This window comes from Molothrus ater, chromosome 14 (genome assembly GCF_012460135.2).
Source record: "Molothrus ater isolate BHLD 08-10-18 breed brown headed cowbird chromosome 14, BPBGC_Mater_1.1, whole genome shotgun sequence".
NCBI lineage: Eukaryota > Metazoa > Chordata > Aves > Passeriformes > Icteridae > Molothrus > Molothrus ater.
This window is the reverse complement of record NC_050491.2, coordinates 1,917,825-1,940,341: the sequence shown is the minus strand read 5'-3', so window position 1 is coordinate 1,940,341 and position 22,517 is coordinate 1,917,825. Positions and strand designations below refer to the sequence as shown.

The 22,517-nt window shown below is 42.6% G+C and overlaps 1 protein-coding gene across 2 annotated transcripts; it reads right to left on the bottom strand.

Annotated features, from left to right (window-relative positions):
* Positions 1–1,649: 1,649 nt before the first annotated feature.
* CHIC1 (cysteine rich hydrophobic domain 1) lies at positions 1,650–21,047 on the bottom strand. 2 transcript variants are annotated; one of them, XM_036402222.2, is made up of 6 exons: positions 20,878–21,047; positions 14,507–14,561; positions 8,032–8,187; positions 6,397–6,453; positions 6,149–6,208; positions 1,650–5,467 (listed from the first exon to the last, which is right to left on the bottom strand). In XM_036402222.2, exons 1-6 carry the CDS (start codon positions 21,045–21,047, stop codon positions 5,417–5,419), a joined length of 549 nt encoding a protein of 182 aa, XP_036258115.1. In that variant the 3' UTR covers positions 1,650–5,416. The 2 variants fall into 2 exon arrangements, with proteins under 2 accessions (XP_036258115.1, XP_036258117.1); XM_036402224.1 differs by lacking the exon at positions 20,878–21,047 and adding an exon at positions 15,951–16,118.
* Between the last annotated feature and the right edge of the window lie 1,470 nt (positions 21,048–22,517).

The window sequence follows — 22,517 nt, the reverse complement described above, 5'->3', positions numbered from 1 at the left end:
CAACAAGGAAATTACTGATTCAGTCAGACGTAAAAAATTCAGTCAGATGTAGAAATATTTAAAGCAGGTCAGGGACTAAGTAAGTAAAAGGGCATTTAGAAAATTCATAAGCAAAATTCAGGCATCTATCTGGGAACTAATCTTTTTAGTAAACTCATTTGTGTTAATTTTGCAGACTGAATCAGCCTGTGACAAACACTTCTCCCAGGAAGACTGGGAGCACAAGTACAAGGAGAATTGGAGGACTGGGAGGACACAGTAATGGAAATATTGAGAGATTCACCAGTACAAAGTGTCAGATGCTGAGTCTGGACTGATGAGTGTCTGCAGGGAACTTGTACAAACTACAAGTGGCTGAAGAGAAATAGCCCCAGATTTATCACAGAACAGCTAAGGATCAGAAATACAATACAGCCACTAAGGAGACAAATGTGACCCTTGAAATTTAATGGATCACATTCTTTTCACACAAGAAGGGGAACTATCAACACTGAAATAAATACCTGGTGCCTTCTGGGCCAGGAGCCACTAACTGGAATATTGTTCCTGGTCACTCCTATTCAAATAAATGCAAGCAGGATGAACAGAAACAAAACTTTGCTTTTGAGAGGAGGCTAACATTTAATTTGGTCTAAGAAATGAAGGGTTGAAGTCTCTCCAAGCTTCACTAAAAAAAATAAACTCAGCTAGAACAGTTCAAGTGGCACAGACAGCACAGCAAGCTGCTCTACCAACAGGTCTGAGACTGTCTTCCAACAGAGTCAGGGCCAAATCCCAAATATCCTTAACACAGGCCTTTGCTGCTAAGTCTGGGCAACTACATCTCCTAAAGCCCCCAGGGATTAACTCCTGACTCAGCCCCTCATCCTCCTTTTGGCTGAACAGCCCAGAAACATTCCTTGCTTTCTCAGCCAACATCCAGGATCAGCTCCATGCTCCAGCAGCCCTGGGTTTGCCCAGAACAACTTCCAACAAAAACACTGCACGTGCCCCTTTCAGGAATGCGTGCTTTTCCCTCAGAGATGAGCCAAAGGCTTTAGTTTGAAGTCCTGCTTTCCCAGCTCCAAAGGCAGCCTGCTCACACACACAAAGGGGCACAAACCCCTCTGGGAGCCAGGATTTGTTCACCCTCACACCCTGTCCCTGCTCAGGCTGGCTCCCTGGGAGGTGTGAGGAAACCTCTGCTTTTGGAGAGCAATGCTGCAGGGAGAGATTCCTTCCTCCCTTACCAGGGAGGGTCTGTGAGCCCAGCAGAAAATAATGGAATTGTTAAGGCTGGCAAAGACTTTGGAGATCACCAAGTGCAACCATCAACCAGCAGCACCACGCTGGTCACCACTAAACCACGTCCTCCAGGGCCACATCCAGACATTTTCCAACACTGCCAGGGATGGGGACTCCACCACTGTCCTGGCAGGAAGGTGGAGCACCAGGAAAATCAGATTGATGATCATGCTGCAGTTCTCATCTTTGGAAATCCCTCCTGTGCTTTCCAAGCCTTGTTTGAAGGAGCCAGGGCCCTGGCCTGGCTGTGTCAGGTGTGTCTCACTTAGACACACCCCACCACTGCTGCCATCCCACTGAAACACCTCTACAGGGACAGACACAGAAAATTTCAGGGTTTTTTTTCCATAAACACATTGCACTACTCAAGGTTTTCATCTTTGAATTTAATTAAAGAAAAATGTCTCAAAGTGATGAAGCATGTCTGACTTCCAGCTTCTTTCAATGGCACAAGCCAGTGCAGTAAATTATAGAAAGCAAGCTCAGTTAGAATTTTATTTTCATTTAAAATAAAAAATAGAGAGAAAACTCTCCAGACGTGAGGTCCTGTTAAAAAAGTGGCTGTTCACTTGTAAACAGAATAAAAGTGTTAAGAACACAGTTTCATACAGCTTAAACAAAACCACTTTTCAGAAGCAATACAAGTATGTTACAACACTGTAAGAACACCAAAAGCAGAAAACAAAAGAATGGCAGAAGAATCACATAACATTGCTTACTAAAGTGATAAATAATTGATGGTGAATGTTAATAGCTTGACATTTTTATTGCTCCAATGGTAGTGTGTTGACAAGAAAATGAAGTAAACTGTCAGTGGGACAATAATAAACATCAATTTATGGTTTTGCATATGGAGTTTTGTACCTATCAAGAAGAGCATAGGAACTTCTTTTTTGTATTTATCAAAACCACACCAGATTTAATAAAATTCTTTTTTCTCTGTTTAAAAGTCACCCATTTACAACTGAACCCACACTCCCTAGACTTGGGTGTGCATGTTTGAACACTTCTGTGTTCCACCTCTGGGAAAACACCTTTGGGCAGGTGGGGAATCACTGAGGAGGAGCTTTGGTGCTTTGCCAGAGTTCTGCACTCCTTCAGTACTCTCCACATACCAAACTTTCTAGATACAAACCCAAAGATTTCCTGGATAAAACCTAGAAACAAAATTAGTGTCACCATGTTATTGTGAAGAAATAAACACTGATTTGGTAGACAGTAGCTGCTTTTAAAAATCTGCTGCAAACTCCCACTCCTGAGAGGGACCAGTTAGTTCCCTTTTCTCCTTCTCTGCACAATGGTGTTGGAACCAGCCAAGGCACTTTCTTTACCACTTCCACTCACTCTGCTGATCTTAATCTGTTACATTGCTACAAATTCTCACAGATATCCTCCATGAACACTTCACCAAGTCATGCTGATCATTCACTGTCAAAAATGAGATTTCCAGTCTTGGGAGACAGAATTACCTGTGATGTTTTGGTCTTAAAGGACAGGCCAAGCAAAAAGAAGCTGTGTAGAGTTCACAGCAGTACTGCCAGCTGCCTTCACCTTCCAGTGAGCTATGAATCCCGTGTCTTTCACATGCAAATATAATACTGCTGCTGGTTTTGCATTTTAATGCAAATTTATCTACTTATTAAAACATGGAGCTTACTGTAAATGACAGGTTTGGCTCTGGTTCTTTATGTTATGGCCACATAATTAAATGTCAATTAAAACACAAAGACAAGACCCATTCATGGTTTGAAGACTGCACAAGTAATAATTAAGGACAAATTAAAATGTATAGGATTTATGTACTTAAAATGTAAACTTTACAAATTAATATTATGTGCTGAAGTGTTCAAGGCCAGTTTGAATGGAGCTCTGAGCAACCTGGGCTGGTGGAAGAGGGGGTGGAATGAGAGGAGCTTTGGGGTCCCTTCCACCCAACCCATTCTGTGGTTCCATGGGAAGTGCCTGTTCTCCCCTTTGGGCAAGTACAGGGAGAAAATAGATTTGCATGAAGAAGAAAATCAGAACCTGCTGAGATTTCTTGAGTATTTTGCACAACAAAGTTCTGGCAGAACAGTAAGAAACTTCCATTGTTCTGTTAATTACTCCAGAAACTCATTTGTCAGTGAAACCCAAAGAAAGAACTGAGTGTGCCATTTCAGTTTTGGTTTACTCTGCCTTTTCTGCCATTATTTTCTCTGCTTCCAGTTAACACTCATCCCCAAAAAAAGAAATAAATTGGAGACAACACTTTGCTTGGTTCTGCAATGGAAATCTGAGTTGCAGGTGTAGCTAATGATAATTTCAAACAACACAGGAGATTTTTATTCATGTTACAAATGCAATTACACATTTAGTTGTCACCAATCTAGCAGTCAAATGAAGTTTCTGCATGAAATGTGCAGATTTCAAACTGTGAACCATCAGTCTGGGACAGGAAACAGCACAAACTTCCCTTTGAGTAACAACTTGCATAAAACTGGCCTTCTGTAAACACTGTGTACAAGGAATCTGACCTACTACAGGTATTGGGATGCAATGGTCTTACAAATACTGTATTTTAATAGCATATTGCAAACTGGAGAGATGCAAATACATTCAGAGGAAACCCCAAGTCACCCTGAAACTAAAAAGCAACTTGGGATGATGTTGCAGGGAGTCAAGATGCTGCAAAGAAATGCCTGGACACTGATAATGAAATCCACCACAACTTGCAGATGCTCAGTTATCTGCTGGGCTTTGTTATTTCTAGTTAGGAAAGGCAAGGAACTTGCAACAATTTCCATTTGCTTTCTTTTATCAAGTGCTCTTGCTTAGATCAGCCATTAGAGGAAGTTTTTCTACAATGACTTCCCTTCCTGAGATCAGGCAAACAGGGAAGAATCCAAAATAATACTGAATTCCACAAGGCTCTCCTGGCTCTCCAGACAGTGCCTGACTGCCAAAACATATTCAGGAGCCCTTTCAACTGCTGCCCTTCCTCCCCTCAGCATGTCTGGAAACTCCACTTTGACTGAGATAAAACCTCTTGCCACTGGAAGGGACTTCATCTCACTGAACTGTGAAAATGCTGAAGTGCAGCCACACCAGTAACAAAGGTGCTGCTTCAGCTGGGATTTGGCTGTTTCTGATTTTTCTCTTCTGTAACGAAGATCTCCGATTTGAGGCTAATTTTTCCTGACTTTGAAACAAAATAGAACTTAACATCCATATATATTCCTCACTTCAAAAGAGACTTTAGGGTATTTTGTTAACAACAGCTGCCATCTACCCCACAAATGCAGCTTTTGCAGAGGTGAAGATTTCAGCTTTGTATTTCAGGTGCTGCAAACATCACCTGAAATACTTTTTAAAATAAAGACAGAAATGCTATGCATTTTTCATCCATTTACTAAACAAAGTGCAACTGAGCCCTACACATCTGACATATGTACAAACTCTTTATGGCTTTCCCATAAAACCAGTGTGGGTGGGGCTGTACAATCCCAGGGGAAGGAGCACATGGAGCAGATGCTGGGGATGTTGGCAATAGAATAAGAGCTATAATACATTCTGTAAACCTTGGCATACCACACTTGACATTATGCAAAGAGTCAATATTTACAAATCCATAGTGGGTAAACTAAAGAACCCCCTAAATGTAAATGATGATTTTGCAAAGTGCAGGACAAAACCAGTGCTGTTGATTGCAAGTCCTATGCAAGCAGGTTCTACTAAAATCATTACTACTGGAGTTTACCTGGACATTCCTACTGAGGGTTTCTAGGATTGCAACACTTAGGATGAAATATAGGATGACACAGCTTTAGGATGCACATTGGAGGACAGCAAAGAGAGAAATTAATAAGGCAGCATGCTCAGAACAAGTTGAAGCAGCACTGATGTTAAGATCCCTAGTGGCAACTCTATCAGTTATTGGTAATGTTAAAAATTCAGAGTGCAACATAGAAGCCTCGTTTAACATAAAAAAATGTGCAAATTGTTCTCTTCTTAACAAAAGAAAGTAACAGCAAGGAAGATTTCTACTGAAGACCATTTTTAAGTCACAGCAAAGTAGACCATCTTCTTTCCAAAATCATCTACAAGGCACTAAGGGTAGAAAATGACAGGTAACATGAAAGACCAATGTTGTTCCTCAGTCAGGTCGAAATATGGGGTATTTTGGTAAGAACTCTATTAATATTACCTGTTGAAGAAGGGAAAAAGACAAGACAGGAGACAGTAACCAAAAAGTTCAAAGCTTCAGCACAATTTCCATGAACATAAGCTAATTCATAAGACTAAATATATCTGAGATAGTCAGTGAGGAGGGAATGTTCCCCAGGGTAACAAAGCAGAGATTGCAGACATTCTGAAATAGAGGGATTCTGGGGCTTGGCTTTTTCTGGGGTGGATCTCTTTCCCTAAAGCCCACACAATCTTCACATGTTAAAGGGGATAGGGGAGTGGCAGAAGCACAGGAATACTTGAAATTCTGCTTTTCTACAAGGTCTGTCTTGTTTAAAACCATGTGAAATTTAGAGCTGGCAGGAAAAAACCCCACCAAAACAAACCAAAAACACAAAAGAAAAGGTCCAACCAAAAAACCCCATTCCTGGAAAGATGCAGTATTTCTGCAAAATTCTTTGAATCAAAGGGGTTGTGAAGACCACTGGAAAAGGAGGATAGGTGTTAAGGAACTATGGACTGGTGCTGGTGTGGGAATCACTCCAATGCAGAAAGTCCCAGGGGGTCTCCCTCATTCCAAATTACAGACCAAACTGCACATTTGACTGGGAGATCTTTTTGCACAGGGTCACTAAGTGAAGGATTTTCTCTATTAAACCATAGTTCTGTTCAACAGCAATAAGTAAAAAGCAGTACTCACATATTCCATCATATTGCTAGTTTCACATTTCCTTTTACTCAGCTTCCAGTGCAAACCAAGCTAAGGAAATAAATAACAAAGGATTAGCACAGCCTTGTTTGGATGAGGAATGCACCAAGCATTAGCAATACTGAATTACTAGCATCTATTATTTAGGATCAGTATAAAGTATGGAATTATGACAAGACTGTAACATCCTTCATTGCCAATATTCTTCAAGCTGAAACAAACAAGCACTCTTTTCTTACCTTATGATATAGTCTGTTATTTTCCCATTCTAATAACTTCTGAATTGATCTTCTAGTCTAGAAAGGAAGTCAGAAGTGGATCAGAAATGGTTCAGCAGCTGCTCTCATCCAGCAGGATCTCACTGCTGCATTTCTGGCTAAGGTGAATCCATAGTAAGTTAAGTTTTATAAAAGTAGAATGAACCAAAGAAGAAATACATGGAAATCTTATAACTTCAACCCCCACCCCTCCTTTCTTCAAAAAAGGAAAACACTCATGGGTTTTTTGTTAACTTGGAATCACTGGAAAAATTTCTAAGATCAAGTGCAACTTAGGCCTGTGCCTTTTCCAGAGTTCATTCAGTTAGTAAGAGATCCTTTTGAATTCGGTGTTTTTACCTCCCACAGCCAACAAAGCAGAGTCTCCTGGCCAAATCCACACTCACTGCAGGTATTCTGCTGAAAACACAGATTTCCATACACTTTATTTCCAGATTTTGCTAAGGGAATTGTGATCTGGATCTTGGAAAAAAACTCTCAGCACCAAACTCCAGTTCACAACAAATTATTTTCAACTCTTGGCTACCAAACGTGTCCTTCATGTCCTGCTCTTTCCACGACTGTGGAGAGGAGATAATTTCTCAAGTTTCAGTGATTTTGAAGGTCACAAAAAGACAATTGTGATGATCCTGCATGGTATACATTTAATTTTAATCACTGCATGGTTGTTATCACTCTCACACTCCTATGCAAGTGCCATAATTTCCCCTACCTGGTGCATATTCTCTGCAGCCTTGAGAATTTCATATAATTAATGGGCATTTATTTCGATTTTCATTGGTACAGGGATATTAAAAATGGCTTTAAAACTGCAAATGCTCCCTTTGTATCTCTCAGGCACAAACCTCTGCAATAATTACATTTATAAAAGCAGTTAAAATGAACTAAAACAAGTCCTGTAATTTTTTAGTGATGCAGCTTCAGTGATGAGCACTTCAACAAGTTAACACATTAATGCATTTCCAATACTTACTGCTGTGATAAATCAATTCTCAACACAAACCACAGAGGTAATTGACTAAAGTGCTTTTCAAAATTATTACTTTGGGCCTGATTACAGGAGTGGTCAACTCTGTTAGGGGGGAAGTCTAGAAAATAAATTTGTACTTGTTCTTAACAGAAACAGCACAGTAAAATACAGCAAATAAAGCACAGCTCTGAAATGTTATGGTGTCTATTGCATACAAAAAAGTGATTTTTAAATTTTAAAAATCTTTATTTAGGGAGTGGAGGGAGTGGGGATGGGGGGTGTGAAAAGGAGAAGTGATTTTTCAGTCTCATTCTGCCACTCTTTGAAGGTCATGAAGGTTCAGTTCTGCACTCAATTCTTAGACCTTGAAAAATCCTGGAAATTTAGAGTATCATATATTCCATCCTGTTTGAACTGAGATGAGACCAGCTATTCTTAAAACTATTGAGTCAACTGGTAATTTGGTATAATTTCAAATTTTTTTCTATTTTCTAAGATGGAAACCAGAATAATCTTTTGAATGTGAGGCCAAAGCAAGGTTTTAAAATGGGGAAGATATTACGAAAAGTTATTTAATCCTACCAATAATTTAAAAATCCCTAGAACGTGCTGAACCATGGACTCACTCTTTTGTTAAGACAGACCACAGGCCAGAGGCTGCAGCCCAGAGTGCAGCAGCAGCACAGGCAGCCACAGAGCAGCCACTTCACATTGACAGGGAGGTTCTTCCTCAGGCAGGCGTTCACCCGGCTGATGCTGGTCTTGAATTCCTCAGGGGCCACCTGCAACAGAAGGCTCAACTTCAGGGAGAGCCAGCACAGGGGCATTTTCACAGAAATTGCCTCTAGAGGTTAAAATGATACAGGCAATGACACAATCTTCTAAAGCACTGGTCACCCAGTGAGCATGAAAAGTCATTTTCCTGCCACAAATTCATTTCTAGTGCATGCACTGCACAAAGCTGAGTTCAAAAGCCAAACATCTTTTAGATGAGCAGCTCATCTGTATTTATTGCACCAGAAATTAATCAATGGGCCTGACAACACAATGGGCCCAGACAAAATCAGAACTGGGACACAGCTGGGCAATCCATGCACTGGCTACACTGAGCAAAACCATGGAACAGTGACAGAGGTCTGCTTTCCAAGGGAATGTGGGAGCATTTTAGCAAAAATAGGTACCACAGAAAGGGAGAATATTGTCCAAATTAGTGTCACAGCAATCTAAGTCTGCACTGTGCCTGGGTGAAGGCTCTGTCCACAAATCACTTCCTGAAGTGGCCCATAATGAAGCCACAACTTCCCTCGTGGCTGCTTCCTAAAACAGGGAAGCCTAAAAGAAATACACTGGATTGTATTTAAGGCAGAACAATGCACCGTGTACAGGGTTAGGAATAAAGCCTACTTACTGCAAACTAGCTTTTGGAAATTCAGGACTAATATTTTATCCCTGTATTGCCAGGGCAGAGCCACAGTGGAATTACACATTTTGTATCAGCAAGAAGCTCTTTTCTCCAATAACTGCATTTCTCACCTACTCACACAGCCCAAATGCCTCTCATCTCCCTACAGAATCCAGTCACTCCACCTGACAAGGCAAACATGGATTTGAGGCAGTGACTCCAAGATGACACCCTTAACTCTAATGCAGCCCAGCATTCAAATACACAGAGCAGAATAAATCAGGCCCAACAAGAGACCTGAGCAGGCAGGCACAACTCAGGACAATTAACCCCATCTTTCCTTCCTCCCTGCCATGTGCATGCAAATCCCCAGTGGGAGTCTGTACACAGAGCTGGGCTCCACAGCCCCCAGCCAAGGCAGCCCAGCTCTGCTCATCTGACTCTGCAAACAAGGGCAGCAACACCAACCAAAGTTCATTTAATGACAAAGATCCCTTTCAGCAGGGGCAAAGCCACAGGGCAGGAAATGGGAGAGGACCTGATGCTGCTGCTCTGCCTTTTGAGCTGAATTCTTTAAAGCATTGCAGGGAAGGGAGTAAATAAATACAACATCTGTTTCCTGGCCATTCAGGTCACCAGGCACTACAGAGTCAGGGGCAGCTGGCCTTGCACACCAGCCAGGCCTACAGTTAAAAACATGAGAACTTAATTTGGGATTATTTTACAGCAGGAATTAATAAAGACATAGAAAGGAGTTATCTTGTCCCCCTCCCACATTAATTAGACTGTTTTGTTTTACATCTACAAATGTAACTAAAAAATTGTCTGTTTTACAAGAGGCAGTTTAGGGGAAAAAAAATAAAAGAAAACGGTCAAAGAAACCCCCTGAGATCCTTTGTACTGGGACATCTGCAATGAAAAAAATCCCATTGTAATGTGGCAAACTATCCTGTACTTGCATGTCTCTGGAACAAAGTTTTATGGATTTCTTTGCCAGTGCCAGATCTTGTACTGGGATATAACAAATACCAGATGCACATGAGCAAAACCATTTCATCTTCAACGTGGGAGAGTGTTTTGTAGGAAAGAACATCTGGGCTGGTGGTTTGCAGTAACCTCAGGCAGCTGCTGCACTCACTGCCTCAAAGTAAACTGGGGTTCCTACATTAATTGGCATTCTCAACTCCTAAGGAAGTTTCTATGGGCCTCATATTTAGATATCTACAAATGGCACTTCCTTTGAAAGATCTTTTACAATTTTATATTCTGCTTATGTGAAATATAAAAATAAGTAGGTTTTTTTTTTTTCCTAGAAGCCATTCATACTTTTGTAATGAGATTTCCTAAGAAAAGAGAATGTTTCCTTTTCCTTCAGACACAAAGTTTACTGGACCTTGACAACAACACAGCCCAAGCTCCAAATGCAGCTGAACAAACTTGCCAAAGACAATGGAATGGCACAGGCCAGAATTTAGTTTAACAAGAATAACTCTTTATCAGTGATAACATCCAACATGAAGAGAACTCAACCAGTTCCTCAGATCACAACTGGCAGAAAAATTTGGGAGCTAAGAAGAAAGCCCAGGGAAATTCCCTCTTCCTGTGATAATTTTTAGGGACTCATTGTTCACATCAGGGTAACATGTTCCTGCATTTTAAGATGAATACTGAAATACTCTCATTCTTGCAGAGCAAATGGCTAAACCAGAAACCAACTTTGGATGCCACTAAGCAACAGAAAATTCCCATTTCAGGAGTTTTGGTCTGATGTTTACCTTAATGTAGTATTATGAAAGCAGCACTGCCTGCTAACTCACCAAATATTTTCATGTAAAGGTGAATACTTGGCTACAACATAAGATGCAATTAATTAAGATGCCTTTGACTAACCCCAACTATTGGATTGTTTCTGCCTTTAGGAAATGGAATCACAACAAATATTTCTGTCACTAATGACACATCTTCATCTGAAACTAAAGGAACTGGACAGCAAGATAAGCCTCATCTTGTGACAAACAGAAGAAATCACAATTTTGTTGCTCAGTTTACAGCTCAGTGACAGTTCAGCATTGTTACACAGTGATTAAGAACAAAATACCTGTAAATAACTGCTCTAATCTAATAATGAAATGGAATCTAAATGAAAGTCAGCACAGAACTGTTGATTTTCTGACACAATTTCAATTCTTGCCTCCTTGCAGGTACAGCTTTTGAAAGGTGTCTGTGAAGGGGCTGATGTATTTCAAACAAACAGAATTAACAGCTCCTCCTGCACAAAGACAGCTCCCTAAGAAAGCCTAATTTTGAGCAATTCTGGAAATCTCTTGGAGAGTTTGTGTCTGGCTCTTGAAAAGAATGAGATAAGCACTTTGCTCCTGGCTGTGCTGTACACCTTGGGAAGGGACATTAGCTCCTTTCAGGAGGGAAAAAAAACAACAAAAAAACATAAAAGGAAAGGAGGGGGTGTCATAATATTTTACAACAGGATGCAGAGGATCTCCAAACACAGGAAGGGAGGCAGCAAGGCCCAGCAGGCCTGATCTTCCTCCTTCAGTCATCAGCAGCAGCAGCCCTATCAATCACACAGCACAATGCCCAGCCTCAGTTTATGGCTCCCCCTGCCCTGCACTGCACACTCCTCTCTGGGCAGGACCCCTTTTGTTTCATGATCAGAGCAGGAAATTCCACTTTTCCCCTTCAGGATCACTGCCTCCATCATTTTCTGGTCACCTGGAGCAGTGGCTGCTATTGTGCTCCAAATCACAGAGAATATTTTGTTAAAAGCTTGTTTAAGAGAATTAATAATCCTGTAAACCTGTAGCACACAGAATTTAAATTTAACCAGCATTCCAATTTAGGCCAAGGTCCAACTGCATTATTAAAAGTTAAATATTGCCTCTGTATTAAGTGTAGTCAAATCTTTCCTCATAATGTTCCTCTGAAAAGAAGCCTGGCTTGGGATTTACAAACCAGGTGAGTTTCTGTCTCATCCTGCAAGACAAATATTAATCCAGCTGAATTAGCTACACCAAACATCTGATGTACCTGGGATTTTCCTTTCCTTTATTATTTTATTGTCTCTGCCCTCAAATGTACACATTCACCTCTCCCAAGGAAAGCAACCAATGAAGTCTCAATTAAACACTGAAGATGTAATTACCAGCATGTAGCTCTAGGCCAACCTACAACAGCTATGCAGGCTCTGTAAAAACTGGGAGACTGGGAAAATGGGTGAAGGAGGGGGATTGCACATTTCAGATAAAGAAAATCAGGTTTGTTGCCATCATGATGTGGGTGGGCTGAGGGCAGAAAGCTTAAGGAAATTCCTGCCACAAGAATGTGGCATAAACCCCACAAGTTTGTGCTTCTGGGAGAAAGGTGTAGCTACAGAGTTTTCTCTAATTAGGATTCTCATCCTGCTTTAAAAACCTACATCTTTTCCATCTGTATTTATTCCAAAGAAAACCAGTACCACTGAGAGCTCCATCAAACCCATCTAATGGCTTCATCTCTTACACTCCATTAGCAGATGGGATTTATTATGAATATCAATTCACAGGGGCAGCAAAGCCATTCAACTTAATGTTACACAGGCATATGAATAAACTATGACATTGTCTTAGAGGAGCTGAGGACCAGTGCAAGATCAGAGTAAACATTTTAATCCCAATTTGTAAATATTAACAGTCACTGTTATTCATAAATTTTGATTTCATAAAAAGCAAAAAAATTACATTTTAACAACAGAGGATCTTAAAGTGGGGTCTCAGTTGACTACAATACTGATTATTGTGAATTATTTAACAGGGTATTTGAAGAAAAACTTACTGAAAAAAATGACTGCATTTTCATTTTCAACAGAGGTTAAGATGATTGACTGCCTCAACCAGAGGAAGAAGCAGATTCTTTATTTCTTGCAATTGACTGAAGTATTAAAAACTGAAAGCCCCACAACTGTGGTTTTTAATGTCTTTCATGGCAGTGGTGGCAGGCAGGAAGAGAAATGTGTTTATTATCTTGTTTGATTGGTGTTCTCCCCTGACAAAAGGGAATTCATCTCCTTGCTCAGAAAGCCCCTCAAATCCACAAGACAACAGAATATCAAGATTCTCAGCAGAGGAGCATCCCTACACACAGCAAATCCCTGCCATGCCACTCCTGGAGCACTGATTTCACACACAGGACAAGAAGGGTAAATGCCAACAGAAGAATCTCCTCTTTTCTGTCTTTGCTAAATTAAGTCCAAGCACTCAAGTGAACTTTAAATTAAGCTTTTGTTCACTGTCTATTTAACAACAGAAGGACAGTCAAGTGGAAAATGTGACAGCCACTGATGCTGGTATGAAAAAGTGTAGACTTGGCTGTAGGTTGGTTTTTTTAATAACTCAAATATATTTTAGAGAGACAGAGATGAAATGATACCATTAAATTTAGTTTTAATGTTTCTTGCCTGGATTTTCCACAGGCTTATTTATAATAAACTACAACTTGAGCAAAAGAACATCAAAATTGTTTTTTTCTAAGATGTATTGTGGCTGTTCAGTGACCAGAAAAGAAAAAGCCTCAGACAAGGTGGTGAAATGCAAAGTGCTCTCAGCAGCCCTCACACTGGAATCAGCAGGATTTGTCTGTCTGAGCTCAGTGAGATCCTAAAAGTCCCAGGCTGATTTTCAGCACCCAAAAGCTCCAAGCAGAAGCTGCTTTTCAGGGCTACTGCTGGCAGATCAGCTGGGCTACCTCAGCACAAGGGTTTTATTCACTGCACTCTGGGTGAAAATGCAGGAGGAGAAAGCCCAGATGGATCTGGCAGGAGCAGGAGCAACCACTCAGCTGCATTTGGTGGATTGTTGGTATGACTCAACCCCTGCAAGGGGCTGCAGAGGAAGTGCAGCTCTAGGGGATGACATGAGACAAAGTAGAAAGAGCCAAATAAACTTTTTTTCTTCCCAAATTCTGGAAAAGATACATGAGGGGGATATAAATCAAAGTAAAAACAAAGCACTAGAGAGTGAAAACAGCAGGAAGAAAAAAAATCAGGAGAAAAAGAATTAAGTAATTAAAAGATTAAAAAATATAATTACAAAAATAATTTAAAACTAACTAAGAATTTAGTGAAGATTGAATTAATAGCTACAAATTACAGTTCCTTACACTTGCATTAAGTAAGATGACAGGACTCCAGAGAAAGCAAGAGACTTATCACCACTAATTTTCAGAACTAAATGGTAATTGTGCAAATGTACTAAAAACCTCCTTAATTTGTAGATTTAACACTATGTTTTGTTCTGTAAAGCTTCAGATAAAACAGATTCACTTCCAGAGCTTTGTCTAAACATACTCAAGGCTTGTCAGGCGTACCTAAAAGAGAGGTCCAGTGTTTGCACTGATTTAATTCACCCAGGAGGGAGCACAAACTCCAGGTATTTCCAAAGCAAGGTTAAGTGAGTGCTGCTCTCATGTCTGCATGGAAACTGTGGGATCCACAGTGAGCTCTGCTGTGTTTGGAATGTCAATAATGATAACAATCACTGCAAATCCTCCTTGTTTCCAGCTCCACTGAGGGGCTGGGCAGCGAGCAGCTGGGTCACACAGGCCACAGGTAACAGCTTTTAGTGGGATCATGCTCAGGTATCCAACACAGAAACCACTGGAGGCACTGGCTCCTCCCATGGAAAAGAACAGTTTAATCTCACACTTACCTTCCCTGTCAGAACAGAAGGAAATTCTGTATCAAACTTGTTGCTCAAGCCAAACCTTGAAAACAAAAGAGACAAACAAAATATATTCCACCTAACTTACTTTGTTTCCCTTAATCAAAATTGTAATAAGAGTTTTTACTTTAAAAAGAAGCCACTATTAATTTCCTTTGCCCTTACAGTTGCATTATTTCACGAGTTCTGATCTCAGTTAATAAAGGCCTGGGGTACCATTCAGCCATTTCAGACACAAACACAGCTCAGGGCCTTACTTCAGCACCTCCAGAAGTGGAAAAATCCTTTTCCAACTGGATGGCAGCAAGTTTCAATCTTTGATTTCTGTAAGAAAAAACCCTCCAGCTAAGAAATCCCAGGTTCAACAACCCCTTGACTTTCTTACACATGCAGTTGTTCCACATGCAACAGATGAAGTTTCTTTTAAGGAACCCATTCATCATCATAGAAATTTATAACTATGTGGTTTTAAAAACTTCCTTTGGGCTGAGTTAAGGCACCTCCTAAGAGCCTACACAAAGGAGACTTTTACAACAACTATGAAATTCTAGAAAATTAAGTTTTGGGTACCACTGTGACTACTTTTCACTGAAGTGTTTTCGGGTTTGAGCAAAAGGTTTTCCTTATAACCAGTGAAAGCTCCAGGGAGCTGGATTTGGCTTGTAAACCTGTTACCACCTATTCCAAAACTCCTGAACCTTTAAAATTCAGTAATTTACAAAATACAGCAGCAGCTGGCCCTCAGCTACAATCTATATGTTTGATGAAAGTTAAATATATTGTACATCAAATCAGCTCTGCTAAACTATCTCCTGAATATGTGTTCAAAAAAAATCAAAATACCTGAAAGAATCACTGCCAAAAAGAAGAGAACAATTATATTTGGTATTGTAGGAGTTATTGAAGAAACAAACTTTGTTTTGAGTCAAACTGACAGCTGCCATACTCCAAACTGGTCTCTAACAATAGCAGCATTGCTGAAATATCACAGACTTGTGGGATGGTTGGGTTGGAAGGGACCTTGAAGGTCCCAGCACCTCCCTGGACATCAGTGCCCATCAGTGGATCACAGCCACACCCACACTCCTGTGCACTCTGGAACACCCCAGGTACCCTAAACTGACCATGGAAATGGCTCCCAGGGAACAAAAAGTCAAATCAACCTTCAAGAAGAGACAGGCAGAACAGAAGCAGTGTGCTGGCTCTAGAAATCCAGTAACTGAAATGTTTGGCAACAACACTGGTGAAGTTCAATCCAGTCCTTCAATGAATAATTTAAGTTAGAGCCTCTTGTAAAGAGCAATATTTGTGTAAAACATTACAGAAACCCCCAAACAGTACAACCAGTAAGATTTTAGGCAAGCACAAAGGTTACTAACATAGCACATTTCCATTCTCTGTAATCTGGCAAGTCAGCCTCCACATTTTGTACCTTTTGAAGCTGAAATCTTCCAGGTTTTGTAATGTTATATGTTTAGTTTTAAGGAAGCTTGGAGAGCAATGAAGTAGTCTTTCCAGTCTTAAAAAAAAGACTAAAATTATAAAGCACATTCCCAAGCTTGCTTTGAGGAACCCAGACTTTTCTGTGCATCAGCAATGGAACAACCTGGAATGATCACAAAGCAGGAGCAATCAGACAACACAATAAAAGAACTACTGGAAAATTCAAGAATTATTTACTCTACCCATCTAACAGACCAATTCCACTCAACCATGCCAAAGGTCTCTTGTCCTCAACACTGATTCTTACAGTGGCCAGGAGCAGCAGCTTAGGATACAGCAAAAGAAATGAAAAATAAAGAGCAAAGAGGTACCAGCTGCTCCTCAGAACCCTCCTCTGACCTCCAACAATTCAGAGTTCAAACACTTCCTAAGCCACAGGTAGTGTCTCTTACCTCACTGATAAATATACTCATGGAAACTCCCACTGCACCCCAATTTCCAGAAAGAACAAGATAAATTAGTGCTTTCTGATTAATACATCTGATTAGGAATGCAAGATCACAATGTGTTTTGGGTTAAATTTCAAAGCTGATGTCATGACACACATTAAAACCCCCAAATAACTAATTTGTATTAGTTGCCAAAACACTCCCTTCAGCTGCAGCATGTCCAGGAAACCTGAGTTACAGAATGGCATTTCTCACACTGACACCTGGGAGTGGCTAAAGAATATAACTTTATGTTTTAACTATACTTTAAACTCTCTATTTAGTCAGAATCACTGATGGCCTTTAGCACAGTTTTACTGAAGTATCTCTGGAAGTTTTACAGACCATTCTGTGATTATTTACTCCAGGGCTTAGAAACATTAAACTCCTGTTAGATGGAGCAGAGGGGTGACTCAACAACCAAATAAAATAAAAAGATTGAAGCAGGATGTTATACAGTTGTACAGCTTTAGAGGGAATTTTGTGAAAGTACTGAAGTGTTATTAGAACCTTCCATGTAAAGAAGTTAAAATCTTAAGTATTGATCAAGAGGTAATTAATTTAATTAGACTTCCTACAACAGACAAGTGATCTAGCATGAGCAGGTCTATGAAATCTTCTAAAATTCAGTCACATTTAAAAATCACAATACATCAACTCCAGTAGCTGTCCCTTAAGTCACTTGGAGCAGCAGCTGGTGGTGATTTATTCTGGGCCAGTTCTGTGACTCCTCAGTGCAAGCTGCCCAAAGTGTAACATTTAGAAATTCAGATCAGTCACCCACGTTCTTTGTTGCACTTTCCTCACTGCATGACAAGTACCTCTCAGAGCCAGGCACTGTTTCCTAGAGGCTGCAACAGAACCAGGATGACCTCACTTGCCTGCTCTGGCCCTCCTTCCCTGTTTTCATGGATGGCACCTCACTTGCCTGCTCTGGCCCTCCTTCCCTGTTTTCATGGATGGCACCAGGCAAATCCCATCACCTCATTTCCCCCATCTGCAGAGTGCTGAGAACACAACTTGTCCTAGGGAGCTATAATAAGAAAAATGCATCAATCCCTCAGTAAAGGCTGAAATGAACATCTTGAACCACCAGTTGCAAACCTCACCTGCAACAGGTACCACAAGGTAATGTTGTTTAGTTTACAAAGCAGGAGCTCAGGTTTTCTGTCCCCAGAACTGAAACAGCAAGAGTTTGGAAACACTTTCTTACATTTAGAAGAGAAATATTTCAAGGTGCTTTACCTTTAATTTTTTTTGACTTAAATCTCACCTCATTCTCAGTTCTCCACTCCTGTATTTATAGATAGCAATCAGCCTTACTGGACTGCACAAGTTAAACCTGTTTAGTGAAGCTCTCCAACCCCCTCTGAGCAGAGCTCTTTTCCCCACACCTAATCCAGGTTATGTTTAACCTCTCTGCAGAGTGGGGCTCAGATCCCACACTGCTCTGTATGAGCTATCAGCTGAGCTTTGGCAACATGAGAGGGTAAAGATGACATTCCTCAAGAGCCCTGAGCTGAAATCTCCCTGAACATTTAACATTCCCCAGCTGAGAACATTTTCCTGGGAAGCCAACAGAACTATCCAAGAATCCTTACCCACAGATGATGTTTTGGAAAATGAAATTTTTGGTAATGAGTAGAAGGCTGAGGTCATTTGCTGTTTTAAACATGTGGAAGGTGGAACAATACCAGATAATAGTCAAATGTTATCTCAACTCTTCCCTCTCTTCCCCAGACTGTGGGTCCCTGGGGCACTCCTACAGAAAACAGGATACAACACCAAAAGTTAACTTCTAGCCAGACTAGGAGGTTTGCAGACTTCAGCAGGAAGCTGGATACTAATGGCAAAAATATGTTTAATTGCTATTTCATTACCTCAGTACCATCCATCCAAATGGACTTAATGATATGGAAAAATTATAGCAGATAAATACAAGGCTACAGCCAAGTTACAGTTTGCTTACTGCTCTGTTTTTGGAAGTTATTGCCTTTGCTTTGCTGGGCATGACTCAGTGTTCACTACAAATGTCTGTGTGCAGATCCTTGGGTACACCAAGCAGCCACACTGACTATGGGAGAAACAGCACACAAGGTGTTCAGAACTCCTCAAAAGGGAATTGCACAAGAAAAGGCATTTACTAGGACCTAGTAATTTATCTGTGCTAAAATTCTAAAGCTTTCAAAACCAATAAATATGACAGAATTTTTTCAAAGAATTCTGGACAAGATGAACATAGATTTTGCCAACCAGTTTTACACACATCCTCTCTGACTAAAATAAAACAAATACACTTTACATGGTCACTCTTCCCATGCACAGGGGTAGAATGGCTAGCAAAAGTAAAGTGGGAAGAACAAGATCCTGCCAAATACCCTCAGAAAACTCTTGGAATTTGTATTTAGTACTGTTGGATACTGCAGAATAGTTACTCTGTCAGAGCAAGCAGCTCACTGACAAGGTCATAAGAATAGAAACTCTCTTGCAGGAAACTGAGAGTCTGAATCTACCGACTTGGGAGTTTTGTAAGAGAAGTGGACATGAAAAACTGCAGCAGTGACCCTGGAACTTGAGAATGATCCCTTCTCTATACACCAAAAGTATTCAAGAAGGCCAGTGCCAGCTGAGGAACAGGAGCATCTGAAACAAAAATCCAAGCAAAACAATGGCTTTATAAAGATAACTGCTTTTCTTTTTTAAATAATGTCTGACTTGCCAGCTCAGATATTCTCATTAGCAAACAAACCCAGGTTCTCCTGGATGACGTCTCTCCCTTCAGTAACTGGAGCAGGCTGCTTCTGCAGCCAACTGATTTCAAAAGCAGCAGCCTCTGTGTGATCAAAAAGTGACAGAGTTCCAACACACAGACTCTTTGGGAAGCAAACCAGTTCCCATTTAACAGGAGGTTGGGATTATGTACTCCAGTGTCCAGGCTTTACTTGTATTTTATTGGTAACATCCAAGAACTGTTTTTATCAGTATAAGGAGATTTAAAAATACAGCATGAGCTGATCAAAGCTGCCTCCTACCATGCAGGTAGGTCCTGTTACAGGAAGAAAACTGAGAGGGGTGGGAGAAAGGGAAAATAAGTTGGATGGGGATTCAGCTCAGATGGTTACAAGGGCATGTAGCTAGCTAAGGATTTCCACTTCACTGACAAGAGTGCTTTTTGTGATGTAGACATCCCTAGTTCTTGGAGATGCTCCTACCCATCCCAAAAAGATGCTGGAGCCAAGAAGGAACTGTAAGTAATATCACTAACATGCAAAAAGCATCACAGAAAGCAAAGCAGATGAGTGTGTAATGTCTTTTTCCAGTTCAGCACTTCAAATCAGGTAGCTCCTAAGATGGGTACTTGGCGTTCTGAGCATCTTTGCTTGTGCTCTACCTCTCCTTTAGTCAGGCCAGCAGCTCTTTGGGGTGAGGACACAAAGAAATTCCATCTGCACGAGCAAATGCACTGCGGTGCAGCAGAGCAGCTCCCCACTGGCACCAGCTCAATGCATCCCTGAGCCAGGCTGCCATGAGGACACAGATCCAACCCCACTTCCCATGGCATGGCAGAGCCTCCCCAGCCAGAGCTTCTGCTGCAGGGACTTAGAGCACACTGCACCTATTTACTGAGAGAAATGGGAATTTTATGCAATCCAAAGACAGAGCCAAAGCAACACAAGCTTGGTGGGTCTCTGCAATACATAAATTTCAATACCTCCCTCTCTGCCGTGAAAATTAACATGACAACCAACAACTTGTTAAGGATGCACTTGCTTCTATTGATTCTTCAGCTTGCTGGAGCAGGAATACTAAGAAAATCCCTATGAGTAAACATTACATATAAGGAAACACAGCTTGCTCGTCTTCTGTTCAACTGTTTAAATGAGCAGCAAACATTCTGGCTCACGCTGTGTTCCAGTGATAAAAACACTCAATCTAAACCAAACTCTCAACTAAGTTGGGGGCAGATAAAGTAGAGCACGGGCAGGAGCCTCCTCTGCAGTGCAGTGTGGGGGCTCCCCGGCTCAGCCGTGGCACACAAGGGTCACAGCGAGATGCTTTGAACAGGCTGTTCGTCCTCGCATCGCGTGGACTTTGCTTTTTATCTAACAAATTGTTTGGATAAAGAGGAGCAAGCAGGGAGGGCTGCCAGAGCTGCGCTGCAGCCTCTGCACCGACAGCCAACTCCGGCTGTTCATTCACGGCTGGGGGTTCCCTCGAGCTACCGGAAAATGCCCACGTTCACCAAGTTCCCCTCACAGACAGGGGAGAGGGGCGCAGGGCTGCGGCTCTCGGCCCCGCGGGGCGGGAGCCTGGGGCCGACAGGGCCGGGGCACGGAGCTGCCGCTGCCCTCACCCCTCCCGGCGCTCCCGCCCGGCTCCACCGCCCCGCCACACCGGCCCCTCACGCTGCCCCCGCTCCTTCCTTACACGGTGATGTGCCCGGCGCCCCGTACTGCTACGGGATCGGGCGCGTCGCGGGGCCGGGGCAGCTCCTGGCTCCGCACCACGGGCTCGGGCTCATCCTGCTCCTCCTCGTCCTCCTCCTCCAGCTCGTAGATCGTGTCGAAGTCCGCCATATTGGGCAGCAGGACGCTCATCGCCGGCCCTCCCGCCGCGCCTGCGCAGCGCGCGCCGGGGGCGGGGCCGCGCCTCGGCCACGGCGGCGGGAGGGCGGCGCGCAGGCGCAGCGCGGCCCCGCGGGAGCGCGGCTGCGGACCGGGCCGCACGGTGCGGCGGCCGGGCCGGGCTCCCCGCGTCACCCACCCCCTGCGCGAGCTCCCCGGAGGCGGTGGGGAGCGGCTTGTGGCCGGTGTTGGTGGCTGGAGGCGCCCGCTCAGGTGCGCGCGTGCTCGCTCGCCGCTCCAGGGCGGCGGGTAACGAGCCGGCACGGGGAGCTGCTGAGAGGAGTTAGCGTTGGTGGTTACGGCGAAGCCGGAATAACCTCGTTGAACTCTTTAATTTGTTTTCAGAGACTCGCTCCAAGCCTTCCGTGCACACGGAAGCGGAATATCTCTACTAGCGTTAGTAGAGCTTATAACTGCCCCGACCTCCCTTCCCTTCCCGCCGCCCCCGCCTCGGGTGCGCGCGCGCGGCCCTTCCCGCCCCTCAGGGGCGCGAGGGTCACGAGCCGGCGCGAGCGGCTCCTCAGGGGAGTTTTAATTAGCTGCTTATAGGGAAACCCGGAAAAAAACCTCACTGGATTTTCATTTCCTTTCCAAAAAAAAACCCACAAAAAATCAAATCACCCCTGAACCTTCGGCGTACAAGGGGCCTGAATATCTATACTCTTGCATTTATAACTCCGCGCGTCTCCCTCGGGTGCGCTCGCGCCCTTTCCCGCCCCTCAGGTGCGCGAGGGGCGGCTCCTGAGGGAAGGCGAGGGCAGCTGCTGATTCTCCTTTACTTAAACCTCTTTTCCAGGTGTGTTTCTGTGATGGTTTTAATAAAAACAGCCGGGTAGCGCTTTCCGCCCACCCCCTCCCGTTTTTGCCGCTGTGTCGCTCCCCGGGGCGCCTGAGGTGAAGATGAGGGAGGGCGGGGGTTGTGGAGTTTTCCCAGAGTTTTGGGGTTTGTTGGTGGGTTTGGAAAGTGAGTTACGTGCAGCGTGATGGGGTGGTGAGAGGGAAGAGAATCTACACAGGAACAGCAAAAAATTCTCAGAATACTTCAGGGGAATGCCCCCATCAGCACACAGGTGTAAACTATTATTGAGATAATAAACACTTAATTACTCACCTACTGCAAATGGAAAATAACCTAAAAACTATTGGTGTTTCTAATTGCAATAGAAGAGCGAAAAACGATATTATGAGGGGGGTTGATCCTTCTTAGTGTTAACGTAGCTCCTATGAAGTGTTGGCTCTGGTGTGTGTACAAATCAGAATTCCTGACCTACAGGTACTCTAAGGAATGAGCTCACCTCCTCCTGCATGAGGTAAAAATGGGTCTGAATCCCTGTCTGTCGTTTCTAGGAAACTACTTCCCTCATGAATCATCTTTATTGTTTTTCAGGAGTTTCTAGACTACAGAAAAATGCGGATGACTCGACAGTGAAAATTTTTGTTGTC

Excerpts from the sequence above, each read along its gene's own strand:
- CHIC1 (XM_036402222.2), bottom strand. The coding sequence starts at position 21,047 with ATGAGCGTCCTGCTGCCCAATATGGCGGACTTCGACACGATCTACGAG. Across the intron at positions 14,562-20,877 it reads GGCGCCGGGCACATCACCGT|GTTTGGCTTGAGCAACAAGT; the intron begins GTAAGGAAGGAG and ends TTTGTTTTCAAG. Across the intron at positions 6,454-8,031 it reads TGGTCTGTCTTAACAAAAGA|ACTAGAAGATCAATTCAGAA; the intron begins GTGAGTCCATGG and ends CTTCCTTTCTAG.